The sequence below is a fragment of the Aplysia californica genome, unplaced genomic scaffold (assembly GCF_000002075.1).
Source record: "Aplysia californica isolate F4 #8 unplaced genomic scaffold, AplCal3.0 scaffold00264, whole genome shotgun sequence".
Lineage (NCBI taxonomy): Eukaryota > Metazoa > Mollusca > Gastropoda > Aplysiida > Aplysiidae > Aplysia > Aplysia californica.
The window spans coordinates 460,404-482,866 of NW_004797534.1; the positions used below are offsets into that span (position 1 = coordinate 460,404).

Genomic DNA, 22,463 nt, shown 5'->3' on the forward strand with positions numbered 1-22,463 from the left:
GCATTTTAAAAAATATAAACAAACCATTTAGAAAGTCTATATTGCTAAAAAAAAAAAAAAATTTTAAGAAGATTCAGTATTGTCATTCAACATGAAGAACATTCATTAGTTGTTTTTTTTTACACCTTAAAGTCAGATATTCAGAATTAACAACCTCCTGTCAGGCATTAGTTAATAGCAGAAAATAACATTTATTTCCCCGAGTCATTAACTGGATACATCAGCACTCTCACTTTTGCTGTTAATTTATCAGTGGGTTAAAACTCAATCTTGCACTGTATAAACCCAAAGCCAAAACTGGCCATTGTGTACAGCTATTTCTTTATGAGATAAGCATAGGCCAGTGGTCAATTTGAACTGGTTAATGCACACTTTCAAATGGTGTCAGGAAATGCAAGTACAATTGAGGTGTTCCTCCAACATCGAAGAGTATACACACTCAACATTAAGAACAAAACAAAGAAGAGAAAGAATAATCATGCTTACTCTCCCATGTACAAAGAAGAGAATCCAAACAATACCCAATACATTCAAGAGTGTGTCATAGGAACTTGAACAAAAAACACGAGAAAGACATATCAAATCAGAAAAGACTTCATATCCTCTACAATACTTTCAATTATTACTCACCTCAGACACATTTTTCACAGGGACAGGATCGAAACGGATGCCCAAGACAGAGCACATAGTTCCAAATGACAGCTCAGCCTTCAGCTAAAAGTTTGAAACAGAAAAAAGCAAAAATACCTCAAAATACCAGCATTGCTATTAACACACACACGAGGCCACACAAATTTTGTGTTATCCAAACGGTGGCAAGATAGGAATGTTTTCTTACTAAACCATTACACGAAAGAAACATACTAAGTTGTTGAGGAATTTTACAAAACAAGTGCCCCCCCCAGCACACACACATACATCCCCTGTTCTTATAATACAAGGGTCATTAATAATTATCCATATTATATTATCTACACATTAATTTTAGTCTTTGGTATCTACACATTAACTCCACTTGAAACTACTAGATTAATCTAAAGAGGTGTAAAATAGATTGACACAGTGACAACAGTGTGTTTTTCCAAAAATCATGTTTTTGGTAGAGATATCATATTTGATAACCAAAAGCGCTGACAGCTCAGTGGTATGATATTTCAATACTATCAATACCATACAAGACTTACCTGACTTTCATTTGCAGATAAGACTGGCTCTTTGTTGGATGCATATTCTGATAATGAGAGAAGCACTTCCTCTGTGAGAAGGAGATGAATACAAAAATAAAAATATGAACTTTTTTGTTAAACCGCATAAACATTTCAACAAAGTTACCAAACCTATGAATATTGCAAAAATGCAAATTTCAAACGAATGAAATTTCATCATATTCAGTTAGCACCCAACATGCGTCTCACTTTGCCCCTACAGTGTCTATTCAAAGAATCTGTATCATGCTCACACGAACAGAATATAGAGCCCATCTAGAACACGTCATGACAAAAGAATCCCCTGGGGACCTGCTACAAAAATATTGGTAGACAAACTCAAACAAACAGAACAAGCAACAACATTCTATGGAGTAATGTAATTTTTAAAAAAAAATTGAAATATGATTTGAAAGCTACATTTAGCACCATAACAACTTCTATGCTAAACTGCAATATTTTCAGATAAGTAAAATGACAGCTTCACTGCTTAGACCTGCATGTGAGCCTCAACCAGATTGTCTGAAAATTTTGCGCAACCCCCCCCCAAAAAAAAAGCCTTAGTGGGTGTCATAAGGAAGGACATCCGAGTAACGAGCGACCACCCCAACAAACACAATAAAGAAGAGACCTAACCCTAACCCTACCCCAAAAAGAACCTGCATCGGGTCTCATCTTAAAGGGATTCGCATGTAAAAAGGCCAAAACAAGTACTAAATGAAAAAAAAAATTTAATTAAAAAACCACACTCCAAAACAAACAAGGAGCATATAGATTCTAGATCTAGATCTAGATCTAAATTTTATCTATATGGCTTACATCTACATTGCTATAGGGTTTGATACAATAACACAATAGAATTGGAATATGAATCCTCCATATAGACTATAGATCTAGATCTAGATATCTAGATCTACTAGACTAGTAATCTAAAAAATAAATCTAGATCTAGATCTAGATATAGAAAAATCTAGATCTAGATCCTGAAGAACAAGTGAATAGGAATAGATTCTAGGCTTTGAACTAGAAATCCGCATCCGATTCCGAACAGAGGGACGCAGCTGAGTCTAGATTCTAGATCTAGATCTAGCTAGATCTAGATCTAGAATCTAGACTATAGATCTAAATATAATAATAATAATAAATAATTCACGCACCTGATGAAATGCTTATTTTTACCAATATTAATATTACAGCACAACCTATGATAGGGTTTGACACAATAGAATTGGATTATGAATCCTCCATTGAGATCTATAATGATCTCTATATAAATCTAGATCTAGATTCTATTAGAACAAGAGAGTCGGACTTGAATGAACCCACACGATCTGAACAATTGAATTAGTCAACAAACGAAATTGAAAATGGCCGCTCGAGCACGAAACTGAAAGTAGATAATTTAAGTTGTCGTCCTTTTTCGTATTCGCATTTCTACTTAGGTTCCGACAATTATGTCGGAAACGCCGACGTCGGCAGTCGGCGGTGCGCGCGTCGACGGTCGGCACGAAAACGAAAGTGCCGACGAAGCCGACGGGAGAAAAAGGGGTCGCTGGCAGTCGGCCAGGCCTCGCACTACGCACATTGACTGATACTAGGCGGGCCTAGCGATAGCATCGGCCGGTTCGCGGGTCGGGTCACGATTGTCGGATTTCAGACGATTGTCGGCAAACATGCAGGTCTAACTGCTCAAACAGCAAACACGGCTATAAAGGTTAAAAACTTTACAAAGCAGGAGGTGTAATCTAATTATAATCCAATTTGACATATGATCAAGATGTAATAGCATGTTCAAAGTGAATAGTGGGTAGTCCTTTCTTCTTTGAAAACAAGATAAAACAGCTGAGAGCAGAAGTTTATTTAACATATCTTGATTTACAACATTTAAGAAATAACTTTCCTTCACATCCTCTTTACATTTCTAAAACAGAGAAAATCAAATGAATAGCAAAAACGATCATGAAAACAAAGTTTGTTTGCGGGTTGATTTATCACTTTTTGGTGTCACAATTCATAAATCACACTGATTGTGGTTATTTGAGTAATTAGCCCTCACAGAAAATCCTTGATACAACCATAATTAAAAAGGTCAAATTAAAACACAAAAGTCTAGGAATGAGTCGAAAAAACCTGGGCAAAGATTCTAAGATAGAATGAAATAATAACCTTAAACTTAAACTCACCAACACCACTGAAAGAGTCCTCATGGATCATATCTGGCATCTCTTGGTCCCCGAGAGCTTCGCTGAGGTCATCGCCCAGGTCAGAGAAAGGGCTTCCAACTTCGTCACTGTTGTCCAACACCAGCTGAGAAGCAGACAGGGGAGGTGTGCGGCGGTCCTCATCATCAGCATGGGGAGGCAGCTGCTGTTTATGTTGGTTCAGATCTGACACTGAAGAATCCATTCTACCTCGGGAAGAATTCTGCAAGGACAAATACCTCATTTCTGTATCTGTGAGGCTTTGCACAGCGTCAGGTTCCGTTTGTTCAAAACGGGACAGTGACAGGGATGCATCCAAAGTCTTGACGCCAGACAGGTTGAACACACTCTCATTTCTTCCCGGAGACACAACTTTCCTCAAACAGTTTGGTTCTTGAGAGACTGTACTAGAAACTCCGTTGTCAGCTGTCACAACACCAAATTCAGCAGAGGACGGGAGGTCAGGGGTCAACACTGAGGAAATACTCTCCGCTGAACTTAGACGTGGAGCTTGACTTGCATTTGTGCGCACGTCCTTTATAGATACAGACTCCTCTTCAAGACAAAAAGACCTTTTCTGCTCTCCATTTCCATCTTCGACGGATGCTTCTGCAGGGTTCTTTTCCGAGGTGGAAGAAGTGGATGAGGAAGACATGGTGAGAGCATCCGAACTAGATTTTCTCCGATTTCCCAAAAATGATACCACATTTTTAGTAGGAAAAGCCTCCGATCTTCGATATCGAGATTTTCTCAACACATCCATACCGTTTGATAAAGACAAAGGGAGGATTTCAATAGACTTCCTCTTTTTAGGAGATAGACGTGAAGGATCTAGCTTCAGTATCTCAGAAGTGTGAAGTATTTTTCGTTTTCCCTGAATTGCATTGGCCGACTTTGAGGAGGAAAACTCTGAGGTTTCTGTTGCCCCCTTCTGTCGTGACACAGGCACATCACCCAGGCTGTTCTGTACTGGTAAATGCATTTTCTCAGCTGCTGCGAGCATGTCTTCATTTTCAAGAGTCAACACATCTACTTTTGGTGGAACAATTATCGATTCTTCCCTGAACGAAACACTTAACCTTTTGGCTGGCTTTTCTTCTCGTACATGTTTTGAAGACATAGAAAATGGAGTTCTTTCAGCGTTGCATATTTTATTAGGAAACAGTCCATCATCTTTTATGTTGCTGGTAATTTTATCGCTCTTCGACAAATTAAGAATCGAGTTTGCTTCTTTCCCCGAGTTCTGAAGTACATTAACCGATATGTCCATGAGGGCAGAGCGAGAAGACCCACGAACAATATCCCCTGTCAAATCCATGTCATCCTGACTTCTTGTGAGGCCCTTTACATTTTCCAGAAACGCAGACTCATTCAAACTCTGAGCGGGAAAAGAAGCAGCATCAGGACTGCCAAACTTATATTTCAGACTCACGTCTTGATCAACGACATGAATCACTGTTTGTTTCTCCGTCTCTCCACCTTGTTCACCAGTCTCCTGGTGACGACAGCCTGGTGACTGAGATGTTATACCACTGGTCATGTCCGTCACGACTTTGACGTCCTTACCCCTCTGCTGGTCACAAACCTGCACAGACTGGCCGTTCACTTTGTCCTCACTAGACAAACATTCTGTTGTGCTTTGAGCAGTAACCAAGCTTCCTCTTTCAGTTTCCTTCAACATCTGATGACTGGTCAAATTCTGAGTTATTTCCATTCCGTCATCCTCTGACTGTCCAAACACTTGAGTGGCAAGGCTCTGAGTGTCTCCTTGGCATTGTTGCAATCCTTTTGTCCCTGGAATTTGCACCACATGCTTATTATCAGTTATATTCTTGGTGAGCTCCATATTATCATTGCTCTGTCCAAATATCTTTGTTGTCTCACATCCCAATTCAGTTGATGAAGGTGCAGACAACTTCTTGTCCGAAGCTGGGCAAGTAAATGAAAGTTGAGACTCATTGATATCCTCTAGTTTCCTTGCACTCCTGGAGTGACACAGCACCGAGATGTTAGTTGTCATATCCATGTCACATGAAGAATTATCAAGACCCTCAAACATGATGGTTTTGTTGCCCTCCGACAAGGCTGCATCTGCTTGACGACGATACGCTTCCAGGATACTGTTCTCTTTTTCACTGCAAAATATAAATATGGAGAAAAAGGAAAGATTTTAGTAAAGAAAAGAAAAATGTACAGTATAGTATAAGGTTTTAGGGCGCTCGCAACTGCTAAGGTCATATGAGCGCGCGAACCACAAGTTGTTCACTTTCGCAAAAGTTCACTTCACGACTGGTTAACTAATTTACTTTAAAATGCTAAAAAGTTAAAATATTTAAATTCGGTGTAAATACATTTGTGATTTAAAACAACTCTTTTAAGTAACAATAAAATTTTTTAATAATATCAAATTCACTCTACAACTCGCCATAAAGGCCAATGGCCTTTATAAAATTTCAAATTCTACTGGGAACAACGACGGAAAAAATATCCTGCAATTTCTTGCATTTATAATATTTCCTTCGGATCTCTCCAAAGTCTAGACATTCTGTTAAAATGTGTCTAATGGTAAAATCTGTGTCGCATCCGACACAGAACGGCTTCTCATCTCCCTGTAGGAGGTATTTGTGGGTCAGGGCCGTGTGTCCGATGCGCAATCGAGTAAAAATGACTTCGTCTCTTCTGGAGAGGTCCGAAGGATTTCGCTGTTCTAGTTCGGGTTTTATTTCATATAGTTTATTATTTTTCTGGTTTTCCCAGTGGCTCTCCCACAGACTGGAGGTGTACTTTTTGACTTTATTTCTAAAGTCAGTCTGTGGGAGAGTGTTTGTCGTTGATCCCAGCAGAAGGGATGAAGCTTTCTTCGCCAGGTCGTCTACCTGCTCGTTTCCTCGGATGCCCACATGGCTGGGTATCCATGCGAACATGATGTTTTTTCCTGTTTCGGATAGTGTGTGTATTTTCTGTTGTAGCCTAACTATTTTTGGGTGTAAGAGTGTGTAGTTTGTGAGTGAGGTGATGCAAGACAGAGAGTCAGAAAGGATAAGGAAAGATTTGTAAGGAGAATTTTCTACAGAGTCCAGTGCCATGTCAATGGCTGTGGCCTCCGCGGAGAAAATGGAGGCTTCAGGATGGAGTCTCCTCTGGTGTGTACTGTTGGAAGATAGGGCTGCGGCGCCCACTTCATTGTCTTTTTTGGAGCCATCTGTGAAGATGAGCTCCGCACCCGGGTATTTATCTATTAGTTTTTTGTATTCTGCTTGAAAAGTTTTGGTGTTTGTGCTTTGTTTGTGCTTTGTTTGTTGTGTGTGGTCAGCTGTAAGTCTACTTTTGCCTTGGTGAGGTGCCACAGAGGGAGGTCGGGGAAAAGAATTTGTTGGATGTCTTGTTTGGAAAAGTTTAAGTTTTTGTGCCATTACCTCAAAAAGCATACATCCTTTACTGAAGAGGAATTAATGTTTTCTTTTACATAATCTCATAACTATATTTATGGTAAAAACTATTAGAAATGGTATAATAACACTGAATTGTGCATTCAAATCACATACAAAAGCCAATTTCACAGAGGGGAAAATAGATGTTTAATTTCGTGAACATTTTCAGTAAAAATGGGGTGTAGCTGAAAATAAAACAAAAACTCCCAAATATGCAACTGGACATCTTTTGGTAACTTTTTATTCTCAACAACTTGAGCTGCCATTTGACTGCTTCTTATTTAGGCCTCCTTTTTTTACCCTGGGGGAAAGCTTTAAAAAACCTGTGTCATGACTAGAAAAGCACAGAAGAAATCCTCATAATTAATTAACCTGATTATTTGAGTATGAATGCCTGTGTTATACTTTCTGTGTATTTACTGCTTTTCACCAAGCCAGCTTAACCCTAGAAGCGCTCAGCATTTCACCGGAAGTAACCCGCCAAAAATGCCCCGCCACCACGGCCGATCAGTTGTAAACATGGGGGTTTGGCGGGGGGGAAACAGCTGAGATACCCGAAATGTTTACCTGCTACTGAAAAATGACCATTTACGGCTCAACGGATGATAAAAAGCATATATTTTCTTTAAGCTGATAGAACGAGCCATTCAAAAATGATCAGCGATCAAATAAATAAAAACAAAGCCGAGAACGCGATAGACTCAACAATTAGTACATCAGCACGGCGAAACAAGTGATAACACATAGCATGTGGTCGCTCAGCGGGACCGCGTCACTTTATCGATCGATATCTCGGCCAAGAGACGCACTACGAGGTCAAGATAATTTGCAAAGTTATTGGTCACTATTTATAACTTTGGCCTGTAATTGACTACGTCATTTTCCATATAAGGAACACTGGAATTTTCCATTGAAAAGGGTCAGCGTCTATGCCCTTTATATAGGGCCTGCGCGCTTTCCGGTCGAAGTAGGTCAGCCTTATATATAGGGCGTGCGCGCTTCCCGGGTAGCCCGGCTCATGCCCTTTATATAGGGCCTGCGCGCTTCCAGGTTTAATATCAAGTCTTCAGGTATCAAACATAATGTTAAGCAATGTTGGTGACACACCTTATAAATGGGTAGTCAATGAGGTGTGGTGTTGAGTAAGCCACAACCAAAGTAAAAAAAACAACAAAGCACTGCAATGTCTCATCCAGTAGCGAGGATTTGTTTGTGAACTTACACACTAAGTATGTCATAGCTATCTTTTTATAGGGATCAATAAAGCAGTTTCTCTTTTTATTTCAAAGATACATTGGAAAATGTATAAATGAATTTGCGTTAAAATATAACAAGCATTATCCACTTTAGAAGCCCAAGTATTAGATGGGTAAACGAAAATGAGTCTCATTAAGCTATCTCACGGAAAGCAACTAAAGCAAACAACTAAACATCACAAAGGTACAGCCAGTCCCGAAAACTGTTGCAGTGGCAAGTGTTTTACTTGATCCGCAACACGCACATTTGTTAATACAACATCAGGTACTTACATGGTACGATTGAGGTGAGCACCAGCTTGAAGCTCTCCTGAGACAGATCTGACTGACTGACCAGTTTTCCACTCAGAAAGGGAGGCCTGTAATATCGAGCAACAACAATGATTTGGATGTGAAAACATAGAAAGATGAAGAACGTGAAACTACATCTGTTAGCCTGGTTATTTGCATTTGAACATCATTTTTTTTATCTTTACTTCTGCAAATATTCATTTAGCTATCAATTGTAGCACATCATACATTTACAAACACTGGAGTGTTTGTGTCTTCAAGAGCACCCTCCCTTGTGTGCTGTGCATTTAGTACAAAAGACCTTTTCACCGCAATGGGTTAATTTCTTAAAATATTCTTCTCAGTCGAGGTACGTCACTTAAATGAAAAAAAAGTTTTTTTTAGTTTTTTGGGTTTTTTTTAAAACACGACTACATAAAAATAAGTGAGCTGAGATTGACAAAATTTTAACCTTTCAAAATCCTTCTAAGGGTTCCGCATGTGAGAAGATTTTTGTTTCTTGTGTATACAACGGCCTAATTGGTGACCCTACTCTTCAGCATGGCTAGTACAACTGGAAGCCATATTTGAGAAAAATATAACCATTCCTAATTACGAAACACATTCCATTAAGAGATCATAATGTTATAGAAATGTTCACATCTCATCACTAACAAAATGTAACAAAATTTATTTACTTCCAGCGATTTCAGAAAACGTAAAATTTCTACTCAATGAAATGCACGAGGCAACTAGATTCGGGTAAGTTCACATACCTGTGATTCATTCATTGCCCCGGACATTTCCATGACGGGCGTTAGAACATTGTGCGCAGGAATATCGGCGAGTGCTCGTCTCGAGGGCTCTGTGCTTATGTCACCGGTCATCTCCATGTCTTCTAGACTCTCGCTGAGGAGGGCACCTGGCACTGACCTGTCAGCGTCCGACATTTCTACAAAACTGCAACTAGGGGTTGTACTTTTCTTCTTCACTGCAGCAAACAGGTCGTCCAGGGTGCTATACTTCGACTTGACAATCAAGCTTTGTTGTTGATTTGTTGGCAGCTGAGCCGGCAGCAGGTCATCATTAACTGTTGTGATGTTCTTGGTTATCTCCATTGTGTCGCTATGCGTTTCTCCGAAAATATGTGTTGAACTAGTTATGTTTTTGGTTATCTCCATCGTGTCACTATGCATTTCTCCGAAAATATGTGTTGAACTAGTTATGTTTTTGGTTATCTCCATCGTGTCACTATGCATTTCTCCGAAAATATGTGTCGACCTTGTTATGTTTTTGGTTATTTCCATGCTGTTACTATCTGTTTCTCCGAAAATGCGTGTAATTTCAACAGGAACATCTCTTTGACCAAGAGGAGGTACGGTCTTATTTATGTTCTGGGTTAACTCCATTTCATTATCATCTTGTTGGTGGAAAATTTTTGTGGACTCTGGAGGAATATCAGCAGAATGGGCAGACAAAGCAACTTCTGAGGTGATATTTCGAGTGATCTCCATAAACACATGCTCCGTGGGTGGTTCTGGGCTGCTCTCCCCTGAGAAAGATGATTTGCGGCTGAAACCTGGTTTACAGAAGGGGCCAGCATCTAGCCCTGGAACTGACGCATCCTCTGTAAGATTGACTCCAGGGGGTAATTGAGAAATATTTGAAGTAAGCTCCATGGTACAGCCAGAATCATCATGGCTTTTGAACATAATGGTTCTGTTTTGTGTCGACACAGTGACTTCATTTCCATCATGATTTGATTTTCTGAAACAGGAAAAAACAACAACATATCTCTTTCATGACATTTGACTAGCAGTATCCTGATGTCATAGAACTAATCACCACAGAACGATCCAGTTTCATCAACTTTTACCGCCATATTCATTCGCATTCTAACTTGATATTATTGTAACATTTTAAAAACCTCGCTACTGAAAATTCTTCCTTGGGTAAAATTAATGACCAGATTAGAACCCCATATAAACAAACCTTGGCAACTGAAAACAAACTTTGATGCCAAAAATAAAACCCAGTGTCTACTCTGAATGCAGCAAACAATGAATTTATGTCATGTCGATGTATCACACTTATTTCTAAAAGATATGCCTCTAAGGAACAAAAAAAACAAAACAAAAAAACAATCTTTGTGATAAAAAAATGTTTCAATTCCATTTATCTGGAATTCTCTCCCTCAACATGTGAGGGATACAAAGTCTCTGGCAAAATTTTGAATTCATTTAAAAACATACCTTGTGAAATGCCATCTTGATAGTTAGTTCTTCTTATCCATTGAACTCTTATGTTAATAACGTGATGTACACACCATCATCGATTGTACTATGATAGTATGATTGTCTGATTATTTGCTTGCATTCATCTAAAGACAGTGCTTCCACCAGCTGAAGCAGAAAAGTAAGAAATTCTGCAGGGGGTCTCAAGCAGGGTCCAGGGAAAGCGCCCCGGTGGGGGTTCACCCCCCGAACAAATTGAAATTTAGTGCTCTTAGAGGGTTGAAAATGGCATTTGGAAGCCTGTTTGAAGAGATTGCCTGCAAACCATAACATTTATTTTTTCACCAACATTTTGTCTTGTTTGATTTCTTCACCAAGATCTACACAACAATATATTTCCATTGATGGCAATGTTTAACTCTTTTTATCCAGGCTACGAGTATACTCGTAACGAGGACCAGTCCGGGCTACGAGTATTCTCGGAACAGCGATACGGTCACGTCAAAGAAGCTAGTTCTGCTTGTAATTACCAAAATACGCAAACACGGCGATGCTAGCTCTGTCTGAATATTTTAATTTTCCAATGAACAGTGGTTTCTTTGTTTTTGATGGGTGTAGAAGCTTGAAAGATGTCTCGAAAACGCACATTCACGGCCGACGAAGTACTTTTTGAAGTGGCGCTGGGTTGTGAGGGGGGAATGATACTAATTTGATGAAAGTGACTCTGAAATAAGTGCCGCAAATTCCGTTGTGGATGATAAGAAACAGGACTTAGACTCATCTAATAGCGATTCAGATGATGGTGAAGGGGTCAGTACTGGAATTCGTGCTCGATGGGTAGGGCTAGATCTAGATCTATAAAATCCAGTGGGACGTCGTAGGCGCGGCAATCAGGGTCAAGTTCGAGGGTGGAATACACCTCAAAATCTACTTTGTGCTATTGGTGTATTTCCTAACTACATGCATTTACAAAAACTACATTCAATTTCTAACATAAATGCCAAATTTTCTTAAAATCGTAGCGAAAATGTAAGAAATATAGCACTTTGAACTATACGCACTGACTTCCGACACATACGGAGCGGCAGCCCCAGGACTGGTAGAGAGTCCGTGGGGGTACGGCTAGGATAAAAAGAGTTAAAAGCAGGTTCCCCTTCCATTGCTACTATAATTCAATTAATTTGGCATCGCACCATTGATAGAAGGTAAACCTGGGAATAATGAATAGATATGCACCTTCACAATACAGTTACCTGGCGTATACCCTAATGTTCCTTAAATTTCACGTTTGAATGTCGCATGTCACAACCTCGGAACACTACTTCGAATTATTCTTGATTTTAGTAGTTTTAGCATAAATTTCTTTCATCGCGTCCCTCATCGCGTTCCCGTGCCGTAGAATCTTCGTATTGATCATTTCTCTAGATCTAGACAAATTTGTAAAAAAGTTTCAGATCACAAGTCTATTTATTTGATCAATGAGCAGATTTTTCAGCCGCGGAAACAATCCGAAGATAGACGGAATGAGTGAATGATAGAAAGGAGGAAATTGGCACAAAAAGTTTGCCAGATTTTGATCAATCCACAGGTAAAAATGTACTGCAGACCAACCCACAATGAATGCATGGGGCATAGCGGAATAATGGCCGATTGCAAGAAATGCGCAATCTGATAGGTTTCTATAACTGTAACATTAACTTATTGCCGAGAGAATTACCGTAAATATCCGTAACTTATACTAGTACTAGATCAAGATGATACGAAGGCGAGTACGGATCTTTTGCTACGAAATTTCGGTAGTCCCACACTGTCGCAGCTTTTTACGGAGGGAGTTGATAATGATGGAGGAACAAGTACGGAACTGGCAGAAAGTACGGATTTCCATAAAAATACGGAGGAGCGGAAGCACTGTTAAGAGCATAAATGTATGCTCCTTCAGACACTTATATTTTTGTGTTTAGATGAAGGTATAGTAAAGCATTAAGAATCTACAGCTGAATTGTACGGAAATGAGCACTATAAGAATAATTTGCATTATCATTGTTAATTCCCAATGTACTGAAAGAAGATATTTCCGATATTTCAATAGTTCAGGTTTAGTTTGAGCAAAGGGAGGCACACCCAAAACAGGTGTTAATTAAGGGCTTCAAAAAGAAAGGACAATTGATAAAAACAACGGAGAAAAAGTATAGGAGAAGGACCTACCAGACACAACCATCCACCAATTTTAAAGAAATGTGGAACCCCTCTTAAAAATGACAGGAAGATAATTTCTTTTCAACTCACACAGTGTGCAATGACGCCTCGGCTATGTCCATCACTGGTACAAAGTGAGGCTGGGAGCCTGTGGTAGGTGGGAGCTGTTTAGGAGCTGCATCTGCAGCAGGTGACTCAAAAACATCCTGTTCCTGTGGAAAGGCATACATTTTGCTAGATGAACTTTTCTCCGACGCCAAGTGAATTCTAAATTTGCCTTTCAAACTACAGTTGAAATTGAATAGAGAAGACAAAATGCCAGAGAAAAAAATTATTGAGTGATCCAAGCAAAAGCATACATTTCATTTCACAAGATGAATTTTTATCTGACATCATGTTAGTTCTAAATCTGTCTTTTCAAATGACAGTGAAAATAGAACATGAGAAGAAAAAATGTCCTGGGAAAAAGATTCAGTTATCCAAGTAAAAGCATACATTTCACAAGATGAATTTTTATCCGACGACATGTGAATTCTAAATTTGCCTTTCACATTACAGTTGAAATAGAACAATAAGACAAGACAAAATGTCCTGGAAAAAAGATTATTGAGTTATCCAAGGAAAAAAAATCTGCTGAGAATCAATAAATGAGTAAAAGTCTGTATAGTTTTATAACAAAAATATTAATGAATGGAGATATGAAAAAAAAGAAAAAAAACAACTAAAAATTACCAGGTGAGAGGCCTCTGAAATAGCAGAGACATCCGGATTACTCCCAGTGCTGTTGCTACTCACATCGCTGATGTTCCATTGCCAAGGAGTTGGGCAGAATGTCCTGGACATGTCAAAAATAAAATTTTGCATTTGACATTCAGAAACTAGAATACAGACATCTGAAGTATTAGTTTGTGTTTTACATTATTTATCAGAGAGTATTTGTCTTAGTAATAATTTTACGGCACTTGCGAAACAATTAGATCATAAAAGTGCCGAAGATTTAAGGTGTTACAAGAGATTAACAAACACAAAAAAGGATGATAGACGTTTGATAGGAGAGAAGAAGCAAACCATACCAAAGCACCCACCAAACACCCACTTTAGAGAGTTTACTTCAGCTTCTTAGGTAACACATTGACACCAAAGGGATCATCGATTTTCTCTTTCCACACACCGTTCCCATTTCCGGTTATAACACAGTGTGCACTCTATTTTCATAGTAAACCAAACCAATTCTGTGGGGATTTCAGACATGTTGAATAGAACAGATGAGTATAATATACAGACACAAACAATTAATGAATAAAAATGTAAGCGCACTTAAAATTTCTCAGCACTAAGTTCTGTATCTCTACCTGACAGATGTAGTGCTTGCAAAGCTCACACGTCGAGGCGTCCTTGGACCTTCACCACTTCCATCTGAGCCCTGTCAATCAAAACTTCTATTGAGGGCATGCACTCTCTCAAATAAATGTAAAATTGCATAGCAAAATATCATTTCGATAACGTTTTGCGTATAATGAAATGTTGATTAATTCAGACAATCCAAACCACACGATAATAATGGAAGTCCCAGTGAAGCCAGTGTGAATTCGAAAGGCAGAAATTAGAAGTAAAAAATGTTCATTAATTACTATTCTTTTTAAAAAAATGATTTGAACAATTAATACAGTCAAGGAATCTGAATACTTTTACTATGTTAACATTGCCACTTTTGTTTCAATAACCAAAACATTATTATTGTACAAATATTACATATATTAGACTGTATGATTTGTACATTTCACTTAAATTTACCTATTAGGGAGCAAAACCCTGTATAAATGTCTGATGAATATATCAACAAAATAATTTTTCTTAAAAAAATAAGATGAGTAATTCATACAATAATAATTTTGAGCAAGTAGAAAGCTTAGACTAAGACAATGAAAGAATAAAAACATATTTACTCACCTCAGAAATAACACAAGTATCCTGTCGTTTCAATATCTGAGAGAGAAAGAAATATTTAGCCTTCCTTCATATAAAAGTACATAAATATTCTTCACAGGGCAAAACACAAATGTACACACTTCAATGGAATGTATTTTTTTTTAAATAGCCACTTGTTTTTTTTTTAACCTTTGAAGCCTTGGAGTCAGCAGCTGATCAATTTCAAGACTACATAAACTCATTCAGACACTAAATTTTACATTTTCCGTTTGTTTCCAAGTATATATCTAAAATCAATATGTCCTAAAAGTTTAAAAGTACGCCAAAGATAGTAGAGAGTTCACTAAAAAGGCACAAATTTTTGTAGAATATATCATACATTGTGCCTTTATTACAAGAATTAAATTCTCTGAAGAAAACATTGCAGAGAAATAGGAAGTAGGATAACCAGTGCGGCTTTCCATTAATTTGCAAAGCAAAACAAGATAATAAAAGTAAATGTCAGAGTCCAAAATGTTAAGCTCACTCTTTGCTTGCAACAGCAATGTAAGGTAATGTAATAATGGTTACCAATTTTCTTTTCATCTCTGTGTAAAGACAGTAAGGAGATATAAAAAAGCAAAGACGATTCTTAAGACTTCAGATTGAGTCACCAGCAGAAGCACTACTTTTGTTTCACTTCACAAAATAATTTTCACTCATATATTATCTTTAATGATTAACAATACACTCTCAATTTAAATTGTAAGGTTGCATTCAAGCTTTCAGGTTGGTTTTTAAAATTCACGAAGTTAAATGAGTAATCAAATTACCAAAATCTCAGAAACAAAAAATAGATTAAAAACGAAGAAAAAAGTTTATTTCAACTTACACTAGATGACCTCCGCTTATTTGACTTTCGATCTCTGAAACAAATTGGACAAAGCAAGTGTAGATGTTTATATATATTCAACATGATGTGAATTATGATTGATCAGAACTCCAAGCATACACACATCATTTTCTTTTTCAAGGACTAGGAACAAGAGACTGCAAGAGGAAGTAGCAAAAAAAAATAACTTACTAAATTACTTAAGTATCAATCATTAAGAGTAAAAGCAAAGCAAGTTTCTTCAAATAAACTCTTCAATTCAATATTAATATTATAAATTAATGCATTTCATTCGCGATTCAAATCTTTTATAGACAGTAAGTACATAACCAGAACTGAGATTCAAATTTAGACTAAGTTTAAGAATAAAAGCAATGAGTCCTCTCCATACCTTTCCATTTTTGTTCTCTCAGTCCAAAGTCAGCACTCACTGCAAAATCGAAGGCCTGTAAAAACAAAATTTTAGTGATAAAAACTTTGCCCAAATAAAAATTGAACAATAAAAAGGATTTTTTGAGAATCTACATTCCATTAATAATCTTGACAGTTGAAGAAAAAAGTCTTAAAATTAAATTATCACAACATTTCAAAGCTCATTTTAGTATGAATTACAGAAACATCTGATAGTAACTGTTTCTTACGGCACACTAAAACTTAATAAAACCCTGACAATACAAGCTTCACTGTCTACAGCTTTAGAAACTCAGACTCAACTCACCCTATGACTATAACAATTCTTTTCAAAGAGTCAAAAAGCTCTACTTTGTCATTAACTCTACTAACCTGCCAATGGCACAACACAGTAATATCAAACTACAGTACAGAGTAATCATCTCTTTACAGCCTGCACTTCTCAGGTACTAGCTCTAGATAGCAAATGGATCATAGTAAGAAAGAATCATCATTAGTTAATCCACACAGTTAAAGATAAAGTACAGCACAGAAAAATAGGCTTTGAAATTGTTGAGTAACTTTTATGTCATCGTCGATTTGACTGCCAAATAGTCAGGTATTATTTACTCGTAGACCCGTTTCATGTTCAGATATAAAGTACTTTTCCTATTTATTTTTCAATTTGTCTGCATTTCACAAATTTTGACTTTTTTATCCACGGCAAACTATTAGTTCATGAGATGTATGAATGTTTTTACAAGACCTGAAAGTAATGTGTCACGATGCGGTAGAATCAGACGCTCATCAATTTTTATGCATGTGGAATTGGTCTCCACTCAAAGCTGATTTATTTGCCTTGCACTTTCAATGAAATAAATATCCAACTATCTTGAATAGAACTCAAGACATTCGCGATTGAAGGAAGTGAGGTCGCCTGGCTTCAGTGGTGAAATTAGCAAGAAAATGGCCGCCAAACTCTGGAAACTCAAATAGTTAAAAGAGCCTTGAAAACTGAAAAATTACATATTTTGTGCCTTCAATCAACGTTTTTCAGTAAAATTCACTTTGAAAAGTGTTTTTATATGGACGTAAAAGAGCACGAGTCCAAAAATAAAAATTATATAAAAATGTCCACATTTCGGAAAAACGCCTGTTTCTCCGTCTCCGATTTCTATATATATTTTGACGAGCGCCTGATTTCATCACACTGCCTCACATATATATATACAATCATAATGGGCTTGAAACGGCCCAGTTGCATAGTAATATTTCACTCACTTCTAACAACATGATGGGGGTATCACTATCAGGGTGGGGGTCGGAGCATGCCCCTGCCCTAACTTAAAGAAAATCTCTGGGGTTTCAGGGGTGCATGCATGCCCTCCTGTATTTCACCATCATAACATTATTGGATTTTTGAATTGGGTTTGCTACTTTCTTGAAAAGAAAAATTGACGAGGGTTTTTGTGTAGGTACGTTTGTTCTGCAGCAAAAGATGAAGCAGTTTTGACACTAAAACAGTGCATTTCTGCGTGTGGGTCCAAAAGCCCAAATTTACAAAAAAAAAGCCAATTTTTATGTCAGTGCTTTCTTCAACTTCAAGAACTTACCCTGACCCCTTGCTGTAACCATATAGGGCTAGATTTTCTACCAATCTTTCTACATTATTCAATATTTAATCAAATTATAAGCAGATAAATAACAAAACAAAAAGACTACTACTGTCTGTAGTACTACTTACGGAAGGACTTCCGTAACGAACGATCACCCAAACACAATACAATAACGAAGAGACCTAACCCTAACCCAAACACTTCCCTACCCCTCTGACTGTCTCATACTATTTTGTATTATGTCATTATATACAGTCAAGACGGCCACCTGTACAAACGGCCACTTTCCATTTCCCCCTTGCGTATTTTCTATATAATTTAACTGTGTAAAACGGGCACCTGTCCAACGCGGCCACGGCCACCATATTTTAACACACAACCCCTATCACACTAAGCAATAACACCTGTCTTAGATGGCCATCTTAGTGACTCCATTACGTTTTGTCATAAATTGTGCATTGGCCCCTGGCGTTGGGGGCGTGCCGTCATAATTCAATCACCTGTCGTTGTTGTTAAGTAGTCCCTCCAACCGATCATATTGCGTAGGCCCCTACCACTGTTGACCCATAGCTACCAATTTTCAGCTGCTGGTGAGGTAAGCGTGTGATCCCTCATAACCCAAAAGCCCCGCCCAGAACTCATACACAAATCGTAAGTGAGAGGAGTGGTCGCTGTTTACCCAGTCTGTAACAAAGGACGTCAACATGAACTTGTGACAGAAGCGTCGCTCGTTCTCCGAGTGGTGGCGACCCATGTGTTTGTTCTAACATGGCACTCGGTCTTCCTCTTCTGATACATTTCGTTTTATTGTCACCCTTGTGCAAAATCAGCAACAAAATAAAAATTACAAACAAAATACAAACCACCACCACCAACATCAACAACAAAGCGGCTACTTTCGATTGGGACCACAGATGGGAATGGTTTGTTTTCTTCATCTTGATCAGTCCTGCCTAAGACGGCCACCTGTCTTATATACGGCCACTTTTCTCCTTGACAATGGGTGGCCGTCTTACACAGGTTTGACTGTATAGTCTAGATCTAGATTTTAGTGGTCACTCGTTACATGGAAGTCCTCCCCTACTTACTAAGTTATTGCTATTGTTAGTGTTAGAATCAGCGCTCTTTGAAAGTTATTTTCCTGTTCCATTGGCAGCCATTTTGAAACATAGTGTGCCATCACGTGTAAACGTGAAGACTATTTTTTTTTTTTATTACTTGCCCCCCTGAAACCCCCCACGCCCACTATTGCAGCCCCCCTGAAACCCCTCACTGTTATAGTTATAAGGCCTTCGTAGTTATAAACTCTGGGCAGGGTCCACCAAAGTTCAATCCGGCCAAAACAAATTTTTAATTTAATACAAATACAAAAAAGGTAGAAAAGTATCACTGGCTAATGTGGTAGGGTTCACTTAGCCTACATGGCCACTTTTGTCCTTTGGTCCTACTTTATATAGAATCTAGTAATCACTTCCGTTTCTTGTGTAAACAAACGGGAAGGCAATTTCCAAAGAACCTCCTAGAATCTGCTAGATAGGCATAGACAGTATAGATTTAGATCTAGAATCTAAGAGTCTAGAGACATAAAGAGAACAACCAAGTGTATATAGAACCCGGCAACCGGGAACAAAGTCACGAAGTATCTCTATGCGAAGTATACAGACCCGGTAGGGGAACTCTTTTGTGATTTCGGAAAGTTTCAGCGCCCAGACCCGGTAGTGTGGGTGTGTGTGTGTGTGTGAGAGAGAAAGAGAGAGAGAGGGGGGGGGGGCAGAGAAATAGAGAGGGTGACTGCTCGATGACATTGTTGTTTTCTTCAAATTGTGATTCCTCCGACTCCCAAACGGAGGAAAAACGATCGTTCATCGAAAAGACATCCACAATCTTCATTTAGATCTAGATCTAGGCTAGCCTCGAAACTAGATCAATGATTTATGTACAACTGTCTAGATCTAGACCTACTAGGCCATAGATCTAGAATAGAAGAACCTAGATTCTAGGTCTATCCTGAGCCAAGAGGCCTTGAAACTTTCCGAAACCAAAAAAGAGTTCCCCTACCGGGTCTGTGTATACTTTGAGACTTTGTTCCTGGTTACCGGGTCTGTATACACTCCCTAAGAACAATCAGTAATCTCAAGTCAATCAGCACTCACAAGTAATTACATTACTATAGACTATTACATTGTTAGTTCGTCAGGTCAAGAAGACCTCAGCCTCAGATGGTTGTGACAGAAATTGTTAAAAAGTGAAGAGACCGGAAGACCAGAGACAGAATACATATTAGATCTAGATCTACATAGACTAGTCTAGATTAGATCTAGATCTAGTCTAGAAATCTAGTACAAGTGCAAGTAGGCCTACGCCACGCCTTGCTGCCTTGCTGCGGTCGAGGTGGTGCTTAATGATATAATGCGGCCATCACTCGCCTCAGCGTCGCGAGTCGGAGCTGGGGTACGCGAAGCGAAGGAAAGGTTTTAGGATGAGTCAAACGTAAGCATACCTAAACCAGTATACCATACTTATTACAGCAACAAACCTACCATAAATGGAACCTTATTAACCCAATTAGGAGCTGCCAATTTTTAAAAAAACGATAGTCTTCATACAACAAATTATTATTATTGTTATGTCGTGACGCTTCCGCTTCTGACTTTTTGAGGTCTCTCTGCATTTCAAAATTTTCCGCCGGTTGTCGAACAGATTCGATACAATTATAATCTGTCGACTACTTTCCTAGTCATTAGAGTTGGAAAACGGCTAAATATATCGATACCTAATTTTTAACATATGATATCGATACAAAAGTTAATGCCTGTGTGATGTTAGACATTAGGTTCTGCTGTATTGATATTATTGTAATACATGTACATGTATTTTATTAGCCGACGTGTATAGGCCCCTAATATCATTCCTAAATTAGGGGCTCGAATAATTTCTTTCCTAAATTTATACTACTATAATAGTGCACTAGGATAGAAGCTACCCACTGTGCATAGATTGAGTCTGGTTGACTTGATTAATATTTTATGTACGTGAATAAGGCCTGGTAGATCTAAAATGGCCTGCTTATTTGACGTTACACTTGCGTCTCGCAGTCGCTCCGCTCCTCGCTTCTTTTTTTTCTTCTGTGTCTCGCACTCTGCACTCGCAACTCGCCTTTTCGAGTCTCTTGTTTGTAGGCTAGGCCCTACTGTAAAAAAAAAGTAGGAGAGATCGGGACAGTGTTTGATAGAAGGAGCAAACCACACCAGAGCACCCGCCAACCACTCACAAGCAGAGTTTACCCAAAAATGATATAGGCGGGCCTAGCCTACATTGAAATTAGATACAGTGTTGCCGTGCCTAAAACGCCGACGTCGAAGAGAAAAACATAATATTTTATATCTAGATCTATATATTTATATCGAAGTGACTGCATGTCTGCTTGTTTTCGGAATAGATCTATCTTAGAGATAAATTATATTCGGACTCTGAATTGAATCCAGCATAACGTCCGTTCCGACCCTATTTCCAGCATATCTCTCTCTCTCTCTCTCTCTCTCTCTCTCTCTCTCTCTCTCTCTCTCTCTAGTCTTTCTCTCTCTCGCTCTAGTCTCTCTCTCACACACACTCTCTCTCCCACACACACACACAATCTCTCTCTCTCTCTCTCTCTCTCTCTCTCTCTCTCTCTCTCACACACACACACACACACACACACACACACACACACACACACACACACACACACACATACACACACTCTCTCTTTCTCTCTCTCTCTCACTCGCTCTCTCTCTCTATACACGCATACAATCTCTCTCTCTCTCTCTCTCTCTCTCTCTCTCTCTCTCTCTCTCTCTCTCTCTCCCCCCTCTCCCTCTCTCTCTCCTCTCTCTCTCTCTCTCTCTCTCTCTCTCTCTCTCTCTCTCTCTCTCTCTCTCTGTGTGTGCTGTCAATATTTGATATGGCGGGAAGCACTAAGGATTATAATTTACTGTCTCTGGGTAACACTTTGCTGTGTGACTGTCACTCGGCAAAGTTGTTGGACATAATATTATCATAGCAAAATGTTACCTCCCGATTTTAGTGAACCAATTACAGCAGTGTGCCTTAACAGTAGCCCAGAAAAGAAGAGCAACATTTTCCACCTAATATTGTAGCAACATTTAGCTTGTGCAACGAAATTGTTCCTGAATACATGTATGTATACATATAATATAATATATTATATATTACCCCTTTGGCGACAACTTTTTTTCTAGGCTTTGAACAACATTCGTTGCTAGATCTAGAAATAATTGTCTGGGGGATTTTTTTCTATAAAAAACCCTGATTTACTGATTTACAGTAATTTACACTGTTTTTTAAACTAGCCTGTATACAAGTTCAGTGTGTGTGCTTCCATCCTCTGTTGTTATCTCCTGTTTAGGCCCAAAATACACGATGCTGAGTACACTAAGAGCCCAGTTCACACCCTCTCGCCAAATAAACCACCGTTTTTCAAGCCCGTTCACCGTTCCCCTCCTATCTAGGGGGTGGGGTGGGATATGGAATCTCGGCCCCTACGATTTTATGCGTAACGGTACAATACATGTACACATGTACCGCCTTACAGTTAAGCATTAGCTCACTTCAAAGTGGAGAAGCTGTGGTAAAGCCTCCGCACTGACGCTGTCAAATGTTCTTACTTTCCGACTTAACGGCACCATTACATACTGACTATTATTACGACTCATGCTTCTGTGTGTGTGTGTGCGAGTGTGTTTGTGTGTGTGTGTGCGTGCGCGCGAGTGAGATTGTGTGTGTGTATGTGTGTGTGCGTGCGTGTATGCGTGTGTGTGTGTATGTGTGTGTGTGTGTGTGTGTGTGTGTGTGAGAGAGA

General features: G+C 38.8%; 1 protein-coding gene across 1 annotated transcript in view; it reads right to left on the reverse strand.

The window, feature by feature from the left end:
- The window catches only part of LOC101857417, a 35,854-nt gene extending 15,248 nt beyond the window's left edge, over positions 1–20,606 (reverse strand). The window contains exons 1-12 of the mRNA XM_005100900.3: positions 20,140–20,606; positions 15,985–16,039; positions 15,594–15,627; positions 14,744–14,779; positions 14,146–14,216; positions 13,526–13,628; positions 12,884–13,005; positions 9,140–10,130; positions 8,367–8,452; positions 3,389–5,541; positions 1,185–1,255; positions 631–714 (exon numbers count right to left, since the gene is read on the reverse strand). Of these exons, the coding sequence (XP_005100957.2) occupies positions 631–714; positions 1,185–1,255; positions 3,389–5,541; positions 8,367–8,452; positions 9,140–10,130; positions 12,884–13,005; positions 13,526–13,628; positions 14,146–14,216; positions 14,744–14,779; positions 15,594–15,627; positions 15,985–15,992 (3,759 nt within the window). The 5' untranslated portion in view covers positions 15,993–16,039; positions 20,140–20,606. The remainder of the gene's footprint in view (positions 1–630; positions 715–1,184; positions 1,256–3,388; positions 5,542–8,366; positions 8,453–9,139; positions 10,131–12,883; positions 13,006–13,525; positions 13,629–14,145; positions 14,217–14,743; positions 14,780–15,593; positions 15,628–15,984; positions 16,040–20,139) is intronic.
- Between the last annotated feature and the right edge of the window lie 1,857 nt (positions 20,607–22,463).